This window comes from Dermacentor andersoni, chromosome 1, assembly GCF_023375885.2.
Source record: "Dermacentor andersoni chromosome 1, qqDerAnde1_hic_scaffold, whole genome shotgun sequence".
NCBI lineage: Eukaryota > Metazoa > Arthropoda > Arachnida > Ixodida > Ixodidae > Dermacentor > Dermacentor andersoni.
Window position 1 is genome coordinate 240225821 of NC_092814.1, and position 22828 is coordinate 240248648.

Genomic DNA, 22828 nt, shown 5'->3' on the forward strand with positions numbered 1-22828 from the left:
GGATAACCGCTCCCCTTTCTTGCCGTAGGAAGTAGAGACGGCTCGCGCTTCACTTTTCATGGACGCGTGTTCGGTTTCAAACTTTTTTTTTTTTTTTTTTCAGAAGGTCGATTTGCCGCTTACGTTCGTAATACGATAAACAAAGAAACGGCATATCTGCGGTTTTCGAAGCGACTCACTGCCAGGCCTAGCAGACAAGCTCTTTTACGTTTGCGCTTTTTCTATGCGGTCATCGTCGGGGTGGATGCAGGGAACTGAAAGGCGGAACTTCGAGCTTTCGAACGATATCGAGATGGCGGCGCTCAGCGGTGGGAAAGACGAGAAATAGCTCCGTGAACTCCGGTGTTTGTGCGCAGATTTGCAGTTGTTTCTCACCGTCCGCGCTGACAAAATATTTTTTTTCCCCGGACACTTAGGGTGCGTTTTCGGGCAAATCGCTTTGATAGGATGTAGATTATGCATTACAGATGCGGAAACAAGTAGTTCCCAAAAATATTTTTTTTTTTAGATTTTCGGTTTTTAAACCCGTGCCCCCCCTTAATTAACGGGAGTCGACTGTATAGAGCTCGAACCAACCAACTCAAACCAAATGTGCAACAATTTCAGTAAGGGAGTTTTAAAGTGTACAAAAAGCAACTACGTGGGACTTCCCAAAGAGTTTTCTTGTATGACATGACTATGGCATATGGCACTACTTTTGACAAACATGAACTCGTGGCCTGTTTTGGCCAAACACTCATTAAAACATGGGTATTCATGAAGTAAGACCAAGTGCCTCAATGTGATAATGGTACAAGTGGCTCTTTACAATAGATGGTGCAACAAGAAAAACCCTGCACCTTGGGCATGTAGTCTAAAGTGTATGTACAACTCTCAAGTGAAGACTGCACTGCCCTTGTAACCTGTGAATGATTTTTTATTTTTTCACATGGCTCCCATATTCTGAACAGAGATGGAAAGTTGGGCGAGTTGGCACATAGTCATGATGATGAGCACTGTGTGACAAACGCAAGGGTGAATAAAGAGCATGTTGGCGACTGATGAGTTCCAAACAGACTAACTTTTTACTGGGAGAGGGGGGGTCAGTAAAACATGATGCCCCAGAGTGGCGCTATGAACCAGCCACACGGACACGTGACAGTTGTAGCAGTGAATGTTGCAAGGCCAGTCCAATAGGCACAGTATTTCACCTCCCACTGTGTATTTGCAGCATTGTTGTTAGGAAGGAAGTTGCAGTTGCTTCGTTCGTTGATCTCATGACAGACGCCAGAGCCACGCGACATGCCTGGTCTGAGTTCTCCACGTGGGCTGGTTTCACCCAGTCAGTAGAGACCACCTCGTGTCAACCACGAATGTGCATGGTAAATTGCTTGTTTGTGTGATGGATCACTTTGAACAGCCCGTCATAAAGTGGTTGGAGAGGTCGCAGCACTGCATCATGCCGTACAAACACATGGGAGCACAATCACAGTTCGGGGGGCATATAGATGGGTCGCATTGCCGACTGACAAGGTGGTGTGGCACGAAGCTTGCCCATGATATTCAGCAACCAGCTGGCATAGCTGCCAGTAGCAACAGGTTTTTCATCTCCATAGCGTGTGAAAAATTTACCAGGCAATAGCAGTGTTGTTCCATACACCAGCTCGGTAGTGCAGCAGCCAATGTCTACTTTCAGATTTGTGCGGATACCAAGAAGGAAGCGCAGTACTGCTTTTGTTCAACTGTGCCCTTCCATTGCCATGAGAGCAGCTTTCAATTGGCAGTGGAAACGTTCCACCATGCTGCTGCTCTGAGGATGGTAGGCAGTAGTTCTGGTGCAAGAGGTGCTGATCAGCCATGTTATGCTAGTGAAAAGAGCAGGTTCAAACTGCCTGCCGCAGTCAGTTGTAATTGCAGACGGCGCGCCAAAGCGAGCCACCCAGTGGTACAGAAAAGCACAGGCGATTGTGTCAGCGGTGATGTCTGTGATAGACACAGCTTCAACACAGCATGTAAATCTGTCCATAAATAATATGTGGATAAGTACAACAACTGACCACTACATTGTATAACTACAACTGACTATTACAAAGTGGTAGCGAATGACCATTACAAAGTGGTAACAGTCCGACAATGTCCAAGTGCACATGCTCAAATCGCGCATCTGGTACTGGGAACCCCGCCAATGGCATCACGGTGTGGCGCTCTACCTTTGAGCGATTGCAGGCGATGCGCTCTTTTGTCCACTGCCAGACGTCTCGATATATACCTGGCCAGATGTATCTTGCTGTCACTAGCTTTTGTGTGGCCCGAACACATGGATGTGCCAGCTTGTGAAGTGACACGAAGTACGACGAAGGCCAGAAGGAACGAAAGGACAAGGGTTATTCGTTGATACGTCGCAGCAGACTCTTGTCTTTTCAGCCGGGCACAGGTAGCCATTGCAACTTCAGCGTGGTTACTGTTGTCAGCAACTGACTCGGTTCTTGATCTGCTTGCTGAGCTGCCACCAGCTGAGTCAAATCAGTTCCCTCAGAAAGGATAAGGGTGTTTACAGGACTGCGTGACAGGACGCCTGTGACCACATTGTTGACTCGGCTCACGCGTGCAGGGCATACATGACACAGGGCATACGTGAGAAGTTGGTGGTCTGTAAACACAAAGAAACACATGCCTTTCAGATAAAGACGAAAATTCCAGATGGCGGCATAGATGGCAAGCAGCTATCGGCCGAAAGTGCTGTAGTACTCTTCTGAAGCGGTCAGCTTTCTTGAGGGGAAAGATGTTGGCGCCAGACTCCATTGCTCAGCTGCTGCAGCACTGTGCCGAGGGCAGTGTTTGAGGCATCGACCATGATGTACTGCGGTATGCCTGGCTGCGGATACACGAGCAAAGCAGCATTTGCCAAAGCCTCCTTGACTTGATGGAAAGCGTTGCAGGCTTCATCAGTCTAGGCGAGTGTCCCAGCTGTGCTCTCCGCAGTTGCTAGTAGTTTGCGTAGAGGGTGCAAGACAGCTGCGCACTGAGGTACAAAATGGCGATAGAAGTTCACCAGTCCAAGGAACTCACAGAACTGCCGCTTAGTGATAGGTTTCAGGAATTCTCGGACAGCTTTGACCTTTACTGGGTCGGGGAAAATTCCAGCACTTTGTATACTATGGCCCAGGAAGGTCAGCTAGGGCACCCCAAGCTGGCATGTTGCTGCATCGACTACGATGCCATGTGCAGAGAGAGATGTTGAAATCAACGGTTTGCAGGTGTTTCTTGTGTTCAGATGGAGTGGCGCTAACGATAAGATCATCCAGGTGAACATGGCAAAAATATAGGCTGCGCAAGACACTGCCCATAAACTGCTGAAAGGTCTGTCCAGAGTTGCAAAGTACGAATGGCATTCGAAGAAATTCACATAGGTCGAAAGGTGTTGCTATTGTGGTCTTTGGGACGTCCTCTGGTGCCACTGGTATCTGGTGGTATGCCTTCACGAGGTACACCTTAGCAAAAATTGTAGCACCGTGCAAGTTCGTTGCAAGATCATGAATGTGGCACAGGGTAGCGGTCCAGTACAGCTGCTTGAGTGAGTGCCCGGTAGTCTCCACATGGTTACCATTCATCTGCCAGTTTTGGTACCATGTGAAGTGGAGACACCCAAGGGCTTGGCGACAGCCAGATGATACCAAGCTCGAGCATGTGATCGAACGTTTGGCAAGCCAAACAGAGCTTCTCAGGGGACATACAACGCGGTCTGGCAGGGACGGGAGGACCAGTTGTAGTTATATGATGGAGCATGTTATGCTCAGCCACAGCGTCTCCCTCTGCTTCGCGCATAAGTTCTGGAAACTTGTTCAGTATAGCCACAAAGCATGATGTTCCAGTTGGTCTGACCAAGGTAGGGCTTAATGGAGGGTGTCTTGAGGGTTTGCTTTGAACTGATGCTTGCGACACAGGATCATATAGCCGTTGGTTGTGCATGTCTACCAAAATGACCAAAATGATGGAGGAAATTGGCCCCAAGGATTGCAAATTTGACATCGGAAAGTATAAAAATCCAACGAAATGTTCTCTTTGGGTCCAGGTTGAGACACAGCGAGCAATGACCCTAAGTGGCAATCGTTATGTTCGTTCACTGCCTGCAACAGAGATGAGCTTGGGCCCTCACGGTCAGATAGAGATGTAGGAATAATGCTCACCTGCGCCTGTGACCAGAAGAAAACGAACACCATAACCACGTTCAGTGATGAACACTGAGGTGCGACTTTCCGTCAATATTGCAGCAATGGCCGCCCTCAATGCTGGCCTCTAACGTTTCCTGGATAGTCACAGTGCACAACGCATTTGCACATAGCGTTGCTGTGTTTCGTATGGGACCAGCACCAACGCGTCCCGGCTGCTGTGTCAGTGCAGTGCGCTTCTTTAACGGGTGCGAGATGCTTGCCTGCAAAGCTGCCACTGTGTCAGTGGGGCACACAATCTCTCCATGAAGCTCCAGGAATTTGCTGGGAGAGGAGGCAGAATCACTCTTCACTTGCATGTTTGCGACAGAGACGGATTTGGTTGCCATTGCCATGATGGTGTCACCAATGGTGGCAATGGCCACCATCGCTGATGATATTCTTTTCAGCCACCGTAGCAAGTGCCACCCAGACGTTGTTGGGGAGACGCTGAAGAAATATATTGCGCAGCAGCATGCTGTAGAGACCTGTAACACTTCCCACAAGTCGCTGCATGCGGCACAGTAGTTGAAATGGTGTGCGGTCGCCAAGGTCCATGTTGTTCAAGAGTTGCTGCAAGCATTTGAGTTTGGATGGTGCGAGGCGTTGAATGAGTGTCTCCTTCAAAATTTAGTAGGCATTCTCCACAGGTGGGGCGAGAAGCAAATCGCGGACCTCGCTGGCGGCAAGCTGCTCACGATGTGGTGGTAGCACGTGAGGTCGGCTGCGATGTGCCGGGCAGCTAATTGTGCCTCGACTTGAATGAACCAGAGCTCAGGGTCTGTGGACCAAAAAGGGGACAGGTTCAATTCAACTGCAGACATGGCAAGTGCGTCGCTGTGCGTGCTCATGTTGGGTCAGCACTGTTGGTTGCTAGCATGGGCAAAGAGCAAAGAGAGCGTGAGCGATGAGTTACAAAGATTAACTTTTCAATGGGAAAGGGGAGGGGGGCAGTGCGCCAACAGACTAGCCTGTCATGTGCATAACATGGTGCCATAGAGTGGCACTACGAACTAGTCATACAAACGCATGCCAATTGTAGCGGCACGCAGATGGCGTTCACTACAAGCATAACCCGCAAGTATGCGATATCTGATCTTAGTCTGTTTTTTGTGCTGTATCCATCATTATCACTACCATGTTGCATTAACTTTTGTGGATGACAGTGTATAAGGCAACACTGCATGTTGCCCCTATTCTAACCCGTGCACCGCAGCATTCAAACACTTGCTTAAGCCTTCATCACATACTATGATGTTCCCACAAATGTCCAGATACCACACGGCCCCTTTATGGCCACACAGGGCATTTGCCTTTCTTGCACACTGATGAAGCAGCAATGAAATGCTAGATCACTTGACATGTCTACATTAGGGGTACACAAATATCGAATAGCAGATTTCAAATCAAATGACAAATTGAATCAAGAAAACAAAATTGAATATTAAAACAAAATATAAAATTTTTCACAAAATTTAAAATGTAGTGATCAGTCCCGAGACCATGCGTGCAGGTTAGATTGACAGCTATTTAAGCAGCCTGAAGTTTGACATATCCAACATGATCTGCATGCCTAGCGGTGGCTAAATAGCTCAATCTTCTCTCATGCTCTCGCACTTTATGAAATATGCACTGCTTTTGTTGCCATTTCTTCTGTCCGCATCACACTATCATTTGGACTGGTCCTGTCGACCCGGATGAATCTTGTACCGACAGAGGCAGCCCAGGCCGACACAGCCTAATTCTACAAATTGTGGTGTTCGGGTGTTGTGTGTGCGATTCCCACATCGCGCCGACGTTGGAGAGCGCTTGCAGTGACAAATTCCAGGGTGGCCTGTCTGCGGCGCACTTGGCACTCATATTGTGCCGAAAACAAAGTTAAACACTTGCTTGGGTGGCATCGAGCACAAGGGGCTCTGCGGTGCATGTGACACGTGGCACTTTGTGGGTCTTTACACTGAATGTATTGAATATTTGAAAATTTAAATAGTAGATATTCAATTAGCGAATCCAATTATTCTAATGTTCACTATTTGAATTAATTCAATGATATTTGAGTATTTGCACACTTCTAGTCTAAATACAAGTCTTTTTGACGTTTTTTCCAGTAAACTTTATAGGTAAAAATCAAGCCAAACAGCTTACAACAAGGAACAGCACTCACCACACAACACTCCAAGGGCAAAGCTGAACAGAGCCATGTAACCAAAATAAAATACAGTCTGAAACAAGCCATACATCCTGAAGGAGAGAAAAAAAGAAGGCAATGTAACTGTGCACAATTACCAAACACATTCACACTTCCACTCCAAATATCAAAGAAAGTCATGTCCCATGCTCTGTCATACTATTTTTCTATTACAAAGCGCAGACACACAAGCTATGTAGAGGAATGCCATCATTTCAACACTGGTAGTGTGCTTGGGTATTAGTACATTCCAAAAAACTTCGCTCCCTTTCATCCTTGCATTCAGAGTAGATCCCACTTAGTGGAAAAGATTGGAAATGCTGTACCAAAACTACAGCATGCCACCATTAGTCATAGGCTGACTCATTCAGGGAGCTTGTATGCGTATGAACGAGCAAAGTCTTAATCAAGTGCGAGTATAATTGTTTTTGAGCCCACACAACTACATGAAAAGCTGAGTACACACGATTACGAGTGAACCTGACCCTGCATACACAAGTTGAGTCTGTCGGGACCAATAAGCCCGAGTGAGGACATGTGAATATAGAAATTGTGTCAACTAAATTAAATTTTACAGAGATGGCCTAAGATGGCCAACTTTTGACAAATTGGTTCGATTTCAAATAAAGTCGGATACATTGTTTATGGCAATGATACAGTTCTGTACTAAATCCCATTGCTCTAGTAGCTTAATTTTCAATAACTCTTATAACGTCTAACTAAAGTTATTAACAAAAGTTATTGTTGCAAAATTATAAGAAAAATTAATCTCACTTTTTGTTGCATAGATTTAGAAGAGTTATTGCAGTAAAACACGTTGTGGGGCTAGTTGGTGCATAGCTTTCTGCATGCACCAACTAGCACTATGATCAACACATGATCATGGTGCTACACCATGATCATGAGCTTGTCCTGTCTGTATTCCTTCCTGTGTGCCGCCACTATTGGCACTTCATCTATTGAAAGATAGAAGGGTTAAGGTATCAACTACATGCTCGCGATATTCCAGCGACAGGCAGACCCTATCACACTGTCGCAGTGTGGAGCAACCATATGGACGCGACATCACAAAATAAAGTAGCGATAAACTTACATTGTCTGAATAAAGGCAATCGTATGCACGTAAAGAAATTGTAAACATACTACGAGGCCAATCTTTTAACCAACGTGCATTAGATCTACTAGTATATGCTGTCATCATCAGTGGAAATCCGTTCTATGCCTCCAGCATGAAACGGCGTGGCACCATCTGTGAGCAAAACTCACCAGGCCTAACAGTGTCAAAACAAACAACTGAGCTCAATAATAACGACAAGATAATGGAGATACTTCGGCCTCACCTTGAGGAGAGACAAAGTGATGGCTGATTTTACTATATTTTTTGTTGTCACAGCATAGCGCAAGTTGCAAGAGCGAAGCGAGCAGACCAGGGCGGACTGGTTGCTGCCACGTTGTTGTGCAATCATGCTGTCCTCGCGGAAGTCACACATGGACTTCCGGACGAGAAGCGAAATTTCCTCACTGGCCAAAAACCAGTGACACGACAAGCGACAGCGACGTATCGCCCTCCGCGACGGCAAAACCCATCACTCCTTCCCGTCGCTGTCACTCGAAAATCTCATGCATGTGGTTGGGCCTTAAAGGGCCCCTCACCAGGCCACACAGCAAACTTCGGTTATATGCTGGAAGTTGTTACGTGTCCTCTAGGGAGCGTTCTGCCACAAAAAAATTGTCGAATCGACTCATTAATAGCCGACATAGAAATATTTCAGTGCCGCGAATCCATGATTTCAAGAGGCGAACTTCACCACAAACATATAAACCTGTCGCTCACAGCTGTCACTGTTACTCGAAAATCGCATGCATGTGGTTGGGCCTTAAAGGGCCCCTCACCAGGCCACACAGCAAACTTCGGCTATATGTTGGAAGCTGTCACGTGTCCTCTGGGAAGCATTATGCCGAAATTTTTATGGCCGAGATATAAATACTTGAGTGCCGCGAACCCATGATTTCAAGAGGCAAGCTTCACTGTAAACATACACGCTCTCTCCACTTGCCCCGTCTAACCACCGCAAGTGGAATTCCTTCCCTGCGTTCTCCCATACCGAAACTCGAGGATTGCTTGATGCATACGCCTTCATTTTTTTTTTTTCCTCGCTTTTTGCGGTGTGGCACACTTCTGCTGACGGGGTCTCGCATGAGCTGTTGCGGTTGTCTCATTTCGCGCAGCGCACGATTTTGCCCACTGTGCACGAGGACACCTGACTAGCAGCATAAGTCAATGCTACACGAATACTGAGGCAGATACAAGCGGATCACAGAGCATGATTGCGCACTGGAACACGGTAGAAAACAACATTGTTTCAGTGGCTGCGTGTGTGACTGCACAATGTGGGAACAAGCAGACGAAACGGAAGTACATCTTTCTTGCTGCAGTGCGAAGTAAAACAAAAAAAGCAGACATTCGGTTTGTGTGTTTTATTATTTTGCTAGGCTTTAACTCGTCTATTCAAGCAACATATTACACCAATAACAGATGTTGCCTTGAATAATTCTTGAAGTCACGTGTCACCATGAGCGATGTCACAGCAAAAACGTGTACGTGTAGGTGCTGTGACGGTGTGTAGATGCTGTGTAGGTGCACACGTGTAGGTGCACAAGCACGTGTGCATCACCCTACAGCTTGAAGTGCGGCGGTCGTGAGGAGAAGGGCAAACGACGTTTGGTTTGAAATTTCAGATTTTTCCGCGGCATGTAGCGATGTGATACTTAGCAGGCACCATCGTTATTGTGCATTGTATGCTCTGAACTTGTCAGCTCAGAATGGCCAGACCTGGAGTGGCCCTTTAACGGTACAAAACTGTGGAGCTATTTTTTACATTCCAGTCTTTGTTTATAAAAAAGATTTGTATATGTGGTGATCATTTTTAAGTTTTACTGAATATTTAAACATCGCCTGTTGCAAATAACAATTCTAGTCCTTGAGCTGGATTCAGAGAGGCAGACATTACTATCACGAAAAATTGAAACATATATTCATCTAATTAACAAGAATTCACTAATTAACTTTATAATTAAGTACTTTACGGCAAATGTGGCGTTGCCCAGGAAATTCATTTCAAGTTGATGTGTTTTGCAAACTCACTGGCTATATAATTCATAAATTGTGAAATGTGCAGTAAAGTAAATAATTATGGATTAATGAATTTTCATTAATTAGTTGAACATGGTTCAATTTCTCGTGCTAGTAATGTCAACTCTTCCAATAATCCAGCTCAACGACAAGACTTAACGGTCTTTGCCACAGGTGATTTTTGCACTTGCACGAAGAATTGAAAAATTCAGTTTTTTTCTACAAATATGCCCAGCTCCTCAAGCACTCTCTCAATCCTTCTTGGGCCAGTATTGAGTTCTATGAGTGTTGGGGGCTGTGGTTGTTTAAAACACGCAGACACTTCCAGCGTCTGGGAAGAAGGTGCTGCATCAACCTCTTGCAGTGCCCTGGAAAGCCAATAGCGTGAGTTACTCTCGCACGTGGTCAGTTGTCCATCGCAGGCTGTGGCCTTTGGCTTTGTGAAAGGGTGCCACTTTACAACCCTGCAGCATGTGCTGAACTTCGGAGACATTTACAGATGCATATGTGCACACTAGAAATGGAAAACTTTCCAACAGTCACCAAGAATGGCTGTTGAAAATGGTTTCAAGAAGCAAAGCTGACTGTCATAGGAAATCGTATGATAACACATAGCCTCACGTGACGGCAAATCGTTGTCCCGTGACACGATCTGTTAAATAGTGCCTTGAGTTACTCTTCCTTTGCAGTCAGCGCCCAAAATTTGTTGCTTCATTTCATCAGCCTTTGCACATGTCCTATTGCACCCTTGATTTCATTGCTTGAGCTCAGGCAGCTTTTACAATGATGGTAGCGACACTTCGCTAAGGCTTTTCCCCGCGCAGCGAATGTAACTTCAAAACAGTGGCCACGGGTACACTGCTTTTACTAACTAAGGTATCAGTCACAAGCCCACCTAAAGATAGAAATTTCAGCTTTTTTTAATGGGTAGATGTGACTAAAAGTTTGTTGGTACCTTTTTGAATAGTTGAGGAGGCTGAAATTGCAAGATACTCAAACATACATTTTTTGGCCATAATTTTCGATACCTCACATCGTGTCCCTTGAAGATGTTGCTGGACTAGTTGGTCTGTTGCTAACACACTGACTAGGGCAGCAGTATGTCATTAGTGAGCCACTTATTCCAAGAATCTATGTGAGCTAGAGTGAGCGGGAAACTGCCCAAGTCTGATCTTGGCAAGTCTGAATGAGTCCTAACTAAACATATATTTTGTGAGTGAACCTGCATGAATTCTGTTCATTTGTCATATTAACGTTAACACAGATCAACATTTCTAGTACATCAGCAAGACAACAGCATAGATCAGCATTTTGCTGTTTTATGCCATTCGCGTATACCAGTGGAAATGGTTATCTACCAAGGCATCACAGAAACTACATCACATGTTGCTTTCACAATTACAAGCGTTCAATGACCAGAATAACTGGCAAGATAAATCTATCACCAAATGATGGTTCATAAACATAAAACAAGTTACTCACTTTGTTTTAAAGAAATAATAATAGAATGAGTACAGATAGACATAGCCTGCAGTGGAACCACCAGCCAGGAAACTTGTCCACTGCCTGCAATATAAGAAAACATGTTATACATAAGGCCTGTAAAAAATATATCCATGTGCCAACGTACCATCTGTAGTCTTCAGCATTCAGCAGGAAATATGTGCAAACTATGGTAACACAAATGGTCACAATGGTCAGGATTAGGAACACCAGCAGCATGAAGCCATACACATAGTAGATCTTGTAGGCCCAGAAGGATGTGAAGATGAAGTACCTGTAGGTGAAAATAAACATGCAAGGCGAGACAATTCAGAAATAGCAACATACCGTAAAAACCGGACTATAGGTCGGACCGGAATACAGGTCGATCCTCCAACTAAGGAATTCTAAAAATAAAAAAAAAAAAATATTTTTCAGTGGCAAAAGTACCGAAAGACACCCTTACCTTGAAACAAATGCGACTCATGCACAATAGCGACAGTATTTATTTAAATGCGGCTCGCATGTGCACCCGGCCAGTTTTTAACAGTATCGCGCGACCATCGACCCGCGTGCTTGTCAGCACCTTATTAACGCCGCTGAGCGGCCAAACAAATGAAATACGCGCATGTGTACACGTGCACTTACTTTCGCTATTTCGCCGCTCTGTGCCGTGATGATAAGGTGCTGACAAACATGCGGGTCGATGGTCGCGCGATATTGTTAAAAATTGGCTGGGTGTACAGTCCACAGGAGGGCACGAAGTGCGCAAGTGCTACTCCGAATCAGAGCAACGCCTTTGATCAGAGTCGTCCGAACTGGAGTCGGATGACGAGTGCTTCTCTCTGCCCAGTCCAGAGGCGTGCGCGATCTCTACCGCTTTCAAACGTGTGCATTCGGCAGTCACAGGCAGCGATCTTACGCGCAGCTCTCGGACGAACCCCGCAACCTTGCCTTCGAGTTCTGCAGTCCGCCCACGGAATGACGTTTTCTGTTGGTTTGCTGCTTCTGCCTCCACCAGTACCGAATGCTCTTTTCGGATACTCAAAATTCGTGCTGTGCCGTGGGTTTCCGCGCACTATCACCTTTTTCTTGAAGGCGACGGTGAATTGTCGTCGGCTTCCGCTCATTTTGAAACAAAATGTGAAAAAGCAGCCTTTAACCAATATAACTTTGTGACGATGTAAACGCCAATTGGCGGTGCCACAATGTCGCCACGCTGCGCTACTACTGATGGCGATGGCGAAGGCGGCTCTTTACTTTATCCACTCATTGTTTCAAGACTTCCGTAGTTTCTCCGCCAATGACCGGTATATAAAACGAGGGTCGACTTTTTGCAATGGTTTTTTGAAAAAAAGTTCGACTTATATTCCGGTTTTTACGGTACGTAATTCGTGAACAGCAGTTTTGCTAAATGCAAATGCAATGAATGAGCCCCACATCCAGGTAGCAGTGCCGGGATATACAGTCAAACCTCAATATAACAAAGCTCGATTTAACAAACTGCGGGATGTAACAAACTATTTTCATTTTGCAATCTTAGCCCCAATGAAAACCACATATTTTTTGTCTTGCGATTTAACAAAAGAATTTCGTGACATCGTTTCAATGGAACAAAGTTTTTGGCCATTTCAAGCATGTACTTGGAGCTTCTATGGATAATAAATCCAGCAAAAAAAAAAAAAAAACATAAAGGTAATGTTGGCTGAGGCAGAAGTCATTATTTGCATGCGTGCCTCCACATGAAAAGCTTGAGCGCAAAAATGCTGTCATGTGAACGGGATAATTGCACTCCTCGAAGTATACGCATAGGTGCGTGGTATGCAGTATACACTGCTGTACCATCTGTTGTGTGGGTGAAGAACTTGCATAGGCCGCTGGGTGCATGGCAGCTCAGAGTAACAGTAGCCAATTTCGCAGGCCATACGAAGGCTGCTTGGAGTAACAGTAGGCAATCTCAAAGGATACGCTTTTGTGTGTTAAAGGCACCAAGAGTGATTTTTAGAGCTGGAAACATGTACTGCCTAATTCATTTCGAATTCATCTATTCTATTTGTCTTATTCATTTCTATTAATCTATTCCTTTTTGTGTGATTTTGCTTTTGACGTTACGATAATAATGGTGTCTGAGACTTGGTTCTTTAATGACAATAAACCACCAAATAATGATGGGTACAACTGTTTTGTTGTACCAATATATGTGGTGGAGGCATTCCTACGCAGATAGGAGGATTCCATCAGTGCAATATATTAAATGATTTTAGTACTGCAACTCCGAACTACGAGATCCTGACGTTAAAAACCGGTAAAGAGGTTGTGTATCGTCTACCTAAAGGAAACACTGAACCCTTTTTGAACTTCTTCTATAAGCTTTGCGATTATGCTTCGGTAAACAAATTTTATTGTACATGTGCCGGAGATTTCAATATCAATGTATCAGAAGACAAAGACTGTACATGACTTAACGACAAGACTTTACTAACATAATTACAACACCAACAAGGGTTACGGCCACAACCTCATCTGCTCTTGACTTGCTTATTATTAATCTCAAGTGCAGGCACACTATTAGTCAACTTGAGTGACAACTGTCCTGTATTCATGACCTGCTCTGCTCAAAACAAAATTTCATTTGAAAAATCGATACATTTCAGAATGTCCAGCGATGCACTGGACCTCGATAATGAGAAGAAAAAAAGGACAGTAATGAGGCACATTCTGAGTTGATCGGGGCTGTTGTGCGTAATTATAGTGTTTACTTTCCTTTTAAAACTTTCAAACGAACCAGAAAAATCTGAAAACCATGGGTCACCAAAGAACACGTAAAAACAATGAATAAAAAAAAAAAACTTTACCACACGTTTTTACACTCTCGACCACAGGAAGATTTTGAAGAATGTAAAGCTGTAAGGACCAAGCTAAATGCTTCACTTCGGCAAGGCTGGCGCATTACGACGCTGTATTCCCCGACATAACTGATTAACATCCTGATTAAGTGTGGAAGGTGATGAACGGAAATTTTTATCTGTCCGAGGAAAAACATGCTGCCCAAAGTGAAAAGTGCCTGTGACCGTAGAACTTGTGGGCATTTCAACTCGCACTTTGTAAATGTTGCTGCACCAAATAAATGTGGTTTTAAATAAATAAAGCTACCTAAATAATAGTGTTAACAACATATCTATTATGCCTACTGATGAAAAGTAAGTTTACATAGTCTTTTTATGAGCCTAAGCAACAGCAAAGCCATTGATGTAAACAATTTACAGGTTGAACAAGTGAAATACGTTCTAGATTTGATATCACCAACCTTAGCTTACACATTTAACCTAGCTAGCAAATCAGGAATGTTTGCTTTAGGTATGAAAAAGGCCAGGGTCTCCGTCACTTATAAATATGGGGACAAAAGCGCGATTCATAACTACAGGCATATATCTGTTCTCCCAGGATTTTTGAAAGGTTTTGAAAATATTTCGTGTTCTCACCTATCAAGCTTTTTATCCCAATACAATGTTTTGACCGACTGTCAGTTTGGTTTTAGAAAAGGCCACTCCACAGAAACAGTATTACTCACACTAAACGAACATCTAGTGCAGAACATGGCCACTGGCCTATTTTATACTTCAGGTCTATTCATAGACTTCAGTAAGGCTTTGGACTGCCTTGATCATGATATCTTGGCATAGGAGCTGTCATAGTATGGAACACGTGGTAATGCACTCAGGTAACTGACATCGCATCTAAAGGATAGAAAACAGTGCGTGTGTATAACTGAACACAAATCATCCCTGTTAACAAATGTTAGTGGAGTGCCCCAAGAAAGCGTACAGGGGCCTTTACTATTTAATGTTTTCATAAATGACATTGTAAATGTTGGCCCAGCCGTGCACTTCATTATATATGCAGATAATAGCTGCCCACTTTTTTTTTTTTTTTTTTTTTGCAGTGACGCAAATGACTTGGGGTTGAAATGTAACCAACTCCTTGTCAAACTGCAATCAAGGTCAAGATCAAATAGTATTAAAATCAACCCAGCACAAACTAAAGCTATATTATTTAGACCTAGGAACATTATTTTTCAACTCAAACATTTGCTTCAATTTTCTAATATTGAAACTGAGCTGGTGAATGAACTTAAAATTCTAGCTGTATATTTATCAAGTAATTTGAACTGGGCACTCATGTAAACCACCTCAGATCCAAGTTATCTGCTGCTTCGGGTATGCTGTTTGCTTGCTGTATGATAATCCCCACTAAAACTTGAATTCAGTAATATTTCGCCTCATTTTCATTGCATTTAGGTTATAGCAATCTCGTAGGACCAAAAAAATTTACAGAAAAGTCTGCAATACGTTGCAGACGTAGAACATTATTCAATTCGTAAATTTTTACAAGTGTCCTATTCTGAACTGGTTTTAATTTTCCTATGCTGAATGTAAACATTTTATGGCAAGGAAAGCATCCCTGCAACCACATTTTAGCAATATTTTAACTCGAAATCCTGAACCCTGGTCTATTCCATGTTTTTGAACCTAATACAAAACCCAGTCTTTGAAACAGTCTGCCAGTTGTACTTAAAAAATATAACATGGGAAATTTTACAAACAAACGGTTAAGAACCTATTTCACTCAGCTACAGGTGATCTTTTTCACTTATGTAAAATGTTGCTGCTTGAGCATGCAATAATTGTATGCCCCTGTTGGATGCACTTCTTTGTAACTGCTGTTTCTTTTCCTGCCAGCTCTAGATGTAAATTTGTTGTGCTGATTCAGTATGTTATCTTTATATGTTTGCATTGAACGTAATTTTCTTTGGAAACAGTATTTCTTTTTTCTGTTACCATTTCTGTTCCGTTACCGTTAGCGTGCACATCTCCTCCTCTAGCCTGGCCTTGGCTGCATATGGCAATCCACATGGCTGAGCGAATATGCAGGCCACGTGCAAGTGCATGGAGGTAATCTACGGCAAGAGCCGCGATGGCTGGTGCCTTGATGCATGCTGTGTTCCCGTGTGCCTACTGCTGGACGTCAAGTTATCTCAAGTTTCCGAGATACGGTGAAGTGAAAGACAGCATGAAGAGTTCACTCTTTGCTGGCGGCACTCTTCATCACGCCAATGTTGTGGCAGCAAATGTCTGTGGAGATCAAGCGAGATCTGTTCATGTTTGCCCTTGAGTGAATGTGCCCATGCTTGTTAATTTAATTAGTAAGTGGATGTTCGCTGCAAGTTATATGGCTGATAAGACTAGGAACCTTGCTTCGCTAGTTTTCTCTTTACTATCTCCATCAATTATTCACCTTTCTGGCAAAACTGCGACTTCTCTTTTTCCTGAAGGAGGATGAATATTTGTATCTTTTTACACTTTTGTTTATAATTTACGGCTGCCATCTGATAATAGTTGGAGGCACCAAGTGCGGTCAATCATGGCTTCCAAGCTTTACGGCGACACGTCACATGCATATCTTGGCCGCCATGAGCCACACCAATGCATTGCTCTCGGTGCAATCTGCATCGCACATGACCTGCTTTCGATAATTTGTTCCTAAGTGCTTACTGACAAGATACCATCTACGAGGAATGTTCTAGGAATTTGTGAACCTATTTTTACTGCTGAAGCTTTAAAACCTCAACTGACAAAATTTGTGATTTAACGAAGTTTTTTGCAGCAAGTGCAACTTCATTACATCAAGGTTTGAGCATATAAAATTTAAAATAATGGAAAAACAGCTTGATATATATAGATAACGCTGTCTAAAATATGTTGATGTAACATTTATTTACAAGTTTCTCTCCTCTACGACAATATCCTGTGACAATACTATCGTATTAGGACAAAAATTTCAAACGTTTCAGTGGTGAAAGTCTGCACACTTGTTGCATTGATCCCACTGTAACATGCTGAACTTTCAGTGATTGCGCATGTGAAACTGCCCTGCATGGACAATTCTGAGTGATCTCTATGCAGCCACATGTAGCAGAAAAACACACACACGTATTTAAATGCAACATCTTTATCTACCTTTATTCACCAAAACCACAGTTCATGTATATGTAGGGTTGTTCGATGTTTCAGGAGAATCAAGTTCCCTCGAATGGACCTTCCCAGTAGCGATCTGCACAATCATGCGCTGACGGTTTGCCGTTCTCTCCGGGCGCCCCGCCCAATATAAACAAACGGGCGCATTCTCACCCAGCTGCTTGGAGAGTAGATATTGTTTTCTACCGCTGCACTTTTTAATCCCCACTTTCTCGAAAGGTTGGCGTGAGTTTGTGTGTGCACACACACACAAAAAGAAAACATAAAAGACTTGCAAAGGAAAGGGGCAAACACATTTGAGGCTGACCACGTTGCGAGCACATGGTTGCCAGTCAGGGAGTAACAAATTTAGGACAAAAAAAAGAAAAAAAAAAAACAGCACTTCGCCTACTGCAGATTAGTCTCGGGTATGTGCACCTGCTTCCATGGCTTTCATGCGGAAGGAACTTTTGACTGCCCACAATAGAAGGGAAAGAAGCCAGGAAGAAGCCCTGGAGAGAAGGAACTGGCAATGAAGTCAATCATGCATCTGATTGGTTTAGAGTGCAAACTCTGACCAATGAGATGCATGATTGCCATCCTCACTTCCCATTACAAGGGAGACTGATGAGCGCAAAGCCACCGCCGCGAACATAAGGCTCCAGTATGCGGCACGGGAAAATTCAGCGTGGAGACAGGAAGAAAACGAATAACACTGTACGACTGGTGCAAAGAGCGTGAAGATCTCCAGGTTGCATCGAAAGAGAGTGAAGGCAGCCACGTGTTAGTGTGCAAATGTTGCAACCCCGAGATGGTCACCAATCCAGCGAAGAAGCCCTACGACCGAATTTGCGAGCATCTAGTGTGATATCGTCATAAGAAGTTCAAGATGTCGACCCAGGAAGCTGAGAAGGCGGGAACATCTCAGCAGACGCTCTTTAATATGTCCTGTAGACAATGTGCAAAAGAAACTGAAGCAGACAGCATAGTCTATGACTTCGTTCGTGCCCTAGCGTACAGTGGAATCAGCATGCACCAGGCGGACAGACCTCTGGGGGACTTCGTACGCAAATACTGCAAGGCCGCAAAGACTATGCCAATACAACAAAGACTTCGGCTGAAATACTGAAAGAAGCTTTTGACAAGGACATGGTGAAAATCCGCAATGATATGTGAGATGTGAAAGTGAAGGTCAACGTTCGACAAATCCCCAGACATCACTGGAGTGCCTACCACCAACACTCTCCTGTGTAACTATAGCCAAAAAAAACCGTGAAGAAGCTGTGCGTTTTGGTAGACGTCGACAGAGTAAATGCTTCGAAGAGCTACACGGTGGTCAGCGTAGTCAGCAAGGCTCTCCTGACTGTAGGCAAGACGTGGAAAGACGTTGTGGCTGTAGCCAGACTCACTGGAGTACATGCGAAAAATGGTACGAGAAATCTGTCAAGCTGAAGGGATCCAAATCTTGCATGTGCAAGCTTCAGCACACGTGATTCATGTCAGTGCTGACCATGCCATTTCTTTACCATGCATGTAAACAGTTCGATCCATAGTCATCAAGTTTGGAGCGTTATTTAAGAATGCTAACAAGCTGTACCAAAAGTACATCGAAATTTGTGCTTCTAATGGCCTCTTTGGACCTGATGTTAAGAAGCCACCTCCTGTTGTCCCGAACAGATGGCAAAGCTTCTACAAAGCGCTTGTGATTGTCATAGAAATGTGGAAGTCATTAATGGAACTTGCTAAAAGCTCGCATGATAGCAGCAAAGCGGAAGCTATTCAAGTGATACTTTCTGAAAAAGAAGTTGTTAATGCGAAGGCAATCCTGATGAGAGACGCACTCAGCCCCCATTTAGACGCACAGAAAACGCTTGAAAGCGGAAAACTTCTGATGCCCAGCTTTGATCACCTGGTAAACATCAAGCTTCAGCAGACTGTCAGCGAGCTTTCAACGATAATCGGTAAAAGCGATCAGGCCAGACCTGTTTTGTCTATGTTACACAAGAGCAGCGCAACATTAGTAAAAACATGTTGTGAAGAGTTCTGCACGAAACTCACCATAAAATGGCACTGCCCTGTTGAACGGAACATCTCAGACAAAGACGAAAACGGAAGCCATCCTGGATCCATTTCAGAAGCATCTGTTGGTACAGTCATTTGACGACTACTGACCTCTGTTCACGTCCGCAACCGACGACATAGATTCACTTCATGAGTTCAACCAGTACTTGCTGGAAGCAAGCCCCACAAACACAGCTGTCGAACTCATTGGCATGACTCTGCCACTCGCTACCCCAGGCTGGCAAATGCTGCAATGAAATTGTTGTGCCTAGCTAATGGAAGCTGTGACGTCGACAGAACTTTCTCCTAGCTGAGATATGTTCAATGACCAGACAGGTCTTGAACGGAGACCGACATGTAGCACATGCAGATGATAATGTATGTAAACAAGGGTGTGCAAAAAATCGATGATCAGCTTTTCGTGAATAAAATGTCTTGTTTCTTAGAAATTATCAATGCTCTTTACTGTCATCATTACCGATTCATTTCCAAACAAACGCCAAATTTCGGAGAGTATTTGCTAGAAAACCCTGATGTCCCCCCCCGTAACCAGCTTGAAACAAACACCAATTTTAACGCGTTAGAGTTAAGAAGCCCGTGATACCTTCTGATAAAATAAACTGAGTGTATTACTTAGTACATCTGTAGATTTAACCCGAAAAAACCTGTATTTCGGAATGGTTTCACAAAAAACGCGATTTCTCCCCGATTATCAGTTTTAAAAATAGCACCCGATTTTTACTACCCGATTTTAATAATGTATATGAAACCCGAAAACGAACAACCCGATGTATATGTAATGAAACTAGATATGAAGCACCTTAATCGGAACATGAAAGTATGACTTGGGTGTATTCATAATGCACATGAACATAGTCTAAAGCAGCTTTCTTCAAGCAGGAGTGCTTGTGCTTAGTCAAGGAAACAGGTGTCGTAAGCACCAAAGAAATGTGCACTTGCCAATGCAATGACTCATCTTTTTCCTTGTGCATAGACATATCTATGCAGTGCCTGTGCCACTTTCTGATGATTTCTGATGACGATCTATTAACAATGTTGCCAAAACCTAGTATGCACTGCCTTCCAAAGATGCAGGGTGCAGTGCCCTGGAGTATCTTTTTGTGCATTTGCTCCTGTGGATCATTGTGCCACATGTTGCGCATGCTTGTGTACAAAGCAGCACGACTTTCAAGCCCAAATTGCATTGAGCTGTACCAATATTGCTCAACTTGGCCTCGATAGCCAAAAAGTGAATTGCAATGCTAAGCAGTGGAATGCTAGAGTCACTGCATCACCACGGTGGGTACATGCAGGTCCTGTTTGTTCAAGCAGCTCTACATCTTGTGATAGAGTGAGCATATGCTCTGTCATGCTGCCCTCACTTCCTTAACTCTCATTGAGAACAATCAGCTCTCAGTTTGTTCTCATGAAAGCAAGTTGCACCATCAATCCTTCCTGTTCATCCTGATCCATCACTGAATTCAAATCATGCAATTCTAACACACACATACATGCATGCACAAAAAATAATAAATAAAATAAAATAGTCAAGCACATGAATGTTTTCCTAATATGCCTGGATGTTGAGTATGAATGAATCCAACAGCAAGCACTATCAAAACAAGTGATGTGCAAAGTGATCCAAAGCAACTTAGACAAAAGCATTTTCCTTAGGTGAAAAAAAAACTGCATGCTATGGAAACTCACATCTCAATGAAGATTGAACCAAATGGTAGGATGCCTCCCAAAACAACAATGACGGAAGGCTCCATAAACCACTTCTTCTCTGGGATTGGCCGTGGCACAGCATTGATGCGACATGGGTAGTTGGGCTGCCCAGCCAGATTACGTCCCAACACTGTACCAACCAGTGTCAATGGCAAGATGATGAACAGGCAGATGCATGTCACTGCCACCTGAACAAAACAAACTACAAATTACTGCATGGCAACCACAAAAAACAAAAGGGAATTTTAAATGCACCAGAATTTTTATGAAGAGCAACTGACAGCCTGCACGACATCATAAGTGCAATGTCGATGCACTACTAATCTTCTGCTGGGCTCTTTGAAATAATGAGATCAGACAAGGCACCGAGTAAAGTTGTGCTTATGGCTTATTAACATGGCTGCCAGACATCTATATTCAGCTACAACAAGTATTGCTCCAACAAATGTCGTGACAAAACCTCAATGAGGCTTACATGGATGCACTCAGGTGTTTACCTTGCATGTCTTTTTCAATGGAAAGTTGCACTGGAGCAGCAACAGCCTACAGAGGTTTTGATTGAGGTTTTACTACAGAAAATTCTTCACAGCCAAAATTACTTGAAAGAACAAAGAGCTGATCTGAAGTTAACACCAAAAGTATGTTCACAGACATTAGGGGCTGATTAGGAAGCTCGGGTCAACAACAACTAAGCTTTGAAAGTCACGCTGACACATTTCAAAGCTCCCCATGCTCCACAATGCACAAGCTCACTAATGTTGAATACTGAATAACAGTGTTGGATCACTTCCTTCAAAGAATTCCGGAAGAAGCAAATAAAACAGATGCTGATCTCGGACATAAAGTGATGATTGAAATGTTTCAAAACAAACTGGGCATAAGCTGCATGTCAGTTGCACGGACTGACAAACTTGGAGGGGGCAGTTTTAAAGGGCTAGCCATATTTATTTTAACAGAACAACAGGACTTCAATGAGACGCATCTTAGTGAACGTTCAGAAGCTAAAAGAAACAAATCTTTTTATTAAAAATGGTTACAACATACAAACAAAAGGAGATATGAGAAAGTCACATAAGCTGTGCATTTACAATGACATTGCTGTGAACAGCAGTTTTCAGCTAGTGAGTGGGCTGAATGTGCCTGCCCATTCACAAGAGTTTTGTAATTCTCATAAAACAGAAAACTGTGTGGCAGTGTGCGGATTCTAATCCCATTTTATATCTTATGGTTCTTTCTATTAACAAAATTGGGCTAAAATATAGTTACCAAAGAATGTTCTGTGACTATGTAAGCCTCTTGCATTTCCTTGAACATTTTCTTTTTCAAAAATAGTACACAAGCTTGAGCAACAATGGCAATTTTGCAAGATGGGACATGCAGAGCTGGGAGGCTGAATTTCCAAGTTGATAGAAATACTTAACATGTTGTAGTAGCTCAAAAAACAAGTAGACCAGAAAAGAAAAATAGCAAAAAAAGAAGGAAAAAAAATGCACACGTACAAGGCAGAAGACAGTGCAGAAGCTTCAAAAGGAGCTTAAAAGTGTGCACTCAGTAAAAGATGAAAGAGGTCTAACAATAGCTGGCGACAAAACTACAACAGTTACACATTAGCTAGCATGTGGCATAGCAGAAGAAAATAAGAGTTAATCTTGAAGTAGAATGCTTAATAAAATGTAAATCATGCAGTTGTTTCTTTAGTCAGCTGACCACCGATGCAATGCAGTAAAAAAATCACGCAGGAGAATAGAGAGCCAATGACTTGACTAAGGCCAGGTCAAGCAAAGGCTGAACCCCTTTTATACACCACAAGTATGCCAAAGGCTTAGCAATATGAAGCAACTCGCCAGAAGGCAATCTCTTCCAGTCTCGAATCCTAGACACATGCAAGACAAAAAGCCTATACAACCATGCCTATCCATACCATAGAATGTCAATGCGAGTAGCAGCAGTGGTGCATGGAATTCCAAGATGTGATCACCAGGTGCACAAAACACGCACTGATGAACAATCTCCTGCCCGATATGTGCCGCACACG

At 43.5% G+C, this 22828-nt stretch overlaps 1 protein-coding gene across 2 annotated transcripts in view; it reads right to left on the reverse strand.

The window, feature by feature from the left end:
• The window catches only part of TM9SF3 (transmembrane 9 superfamily protein member 3), a 121650-nt gene that overhangs the window by 4136 nt on the left and 94686 nt on the right, over positions 1 to 22828 (reverse strand). For both annotated transcript variants that reach the window (XM_055063544.2, XM_050196183.3), the window contains exons 10-13: positions 20773 to 20981; positions 11139 to 11285; positions 10991 to 11074; positions 6352 to 6428 (exon numbers count right to left, since the gene is read on the reverse strand). In XM_055063544.2, the coding sequence (XP_054919519.1) occupies positions 6352 to 6428; positions 10991 to 11074; positions 11139 to 11285; positions 20773 to 20981 (517 nt within the window). The remainder of the gene's footprint in view (positions 1 to 6351; positions 6429 to 10990; positions 11075 to 11138; positions 11286 to 20772; positions 20982 to 22828) is intronic.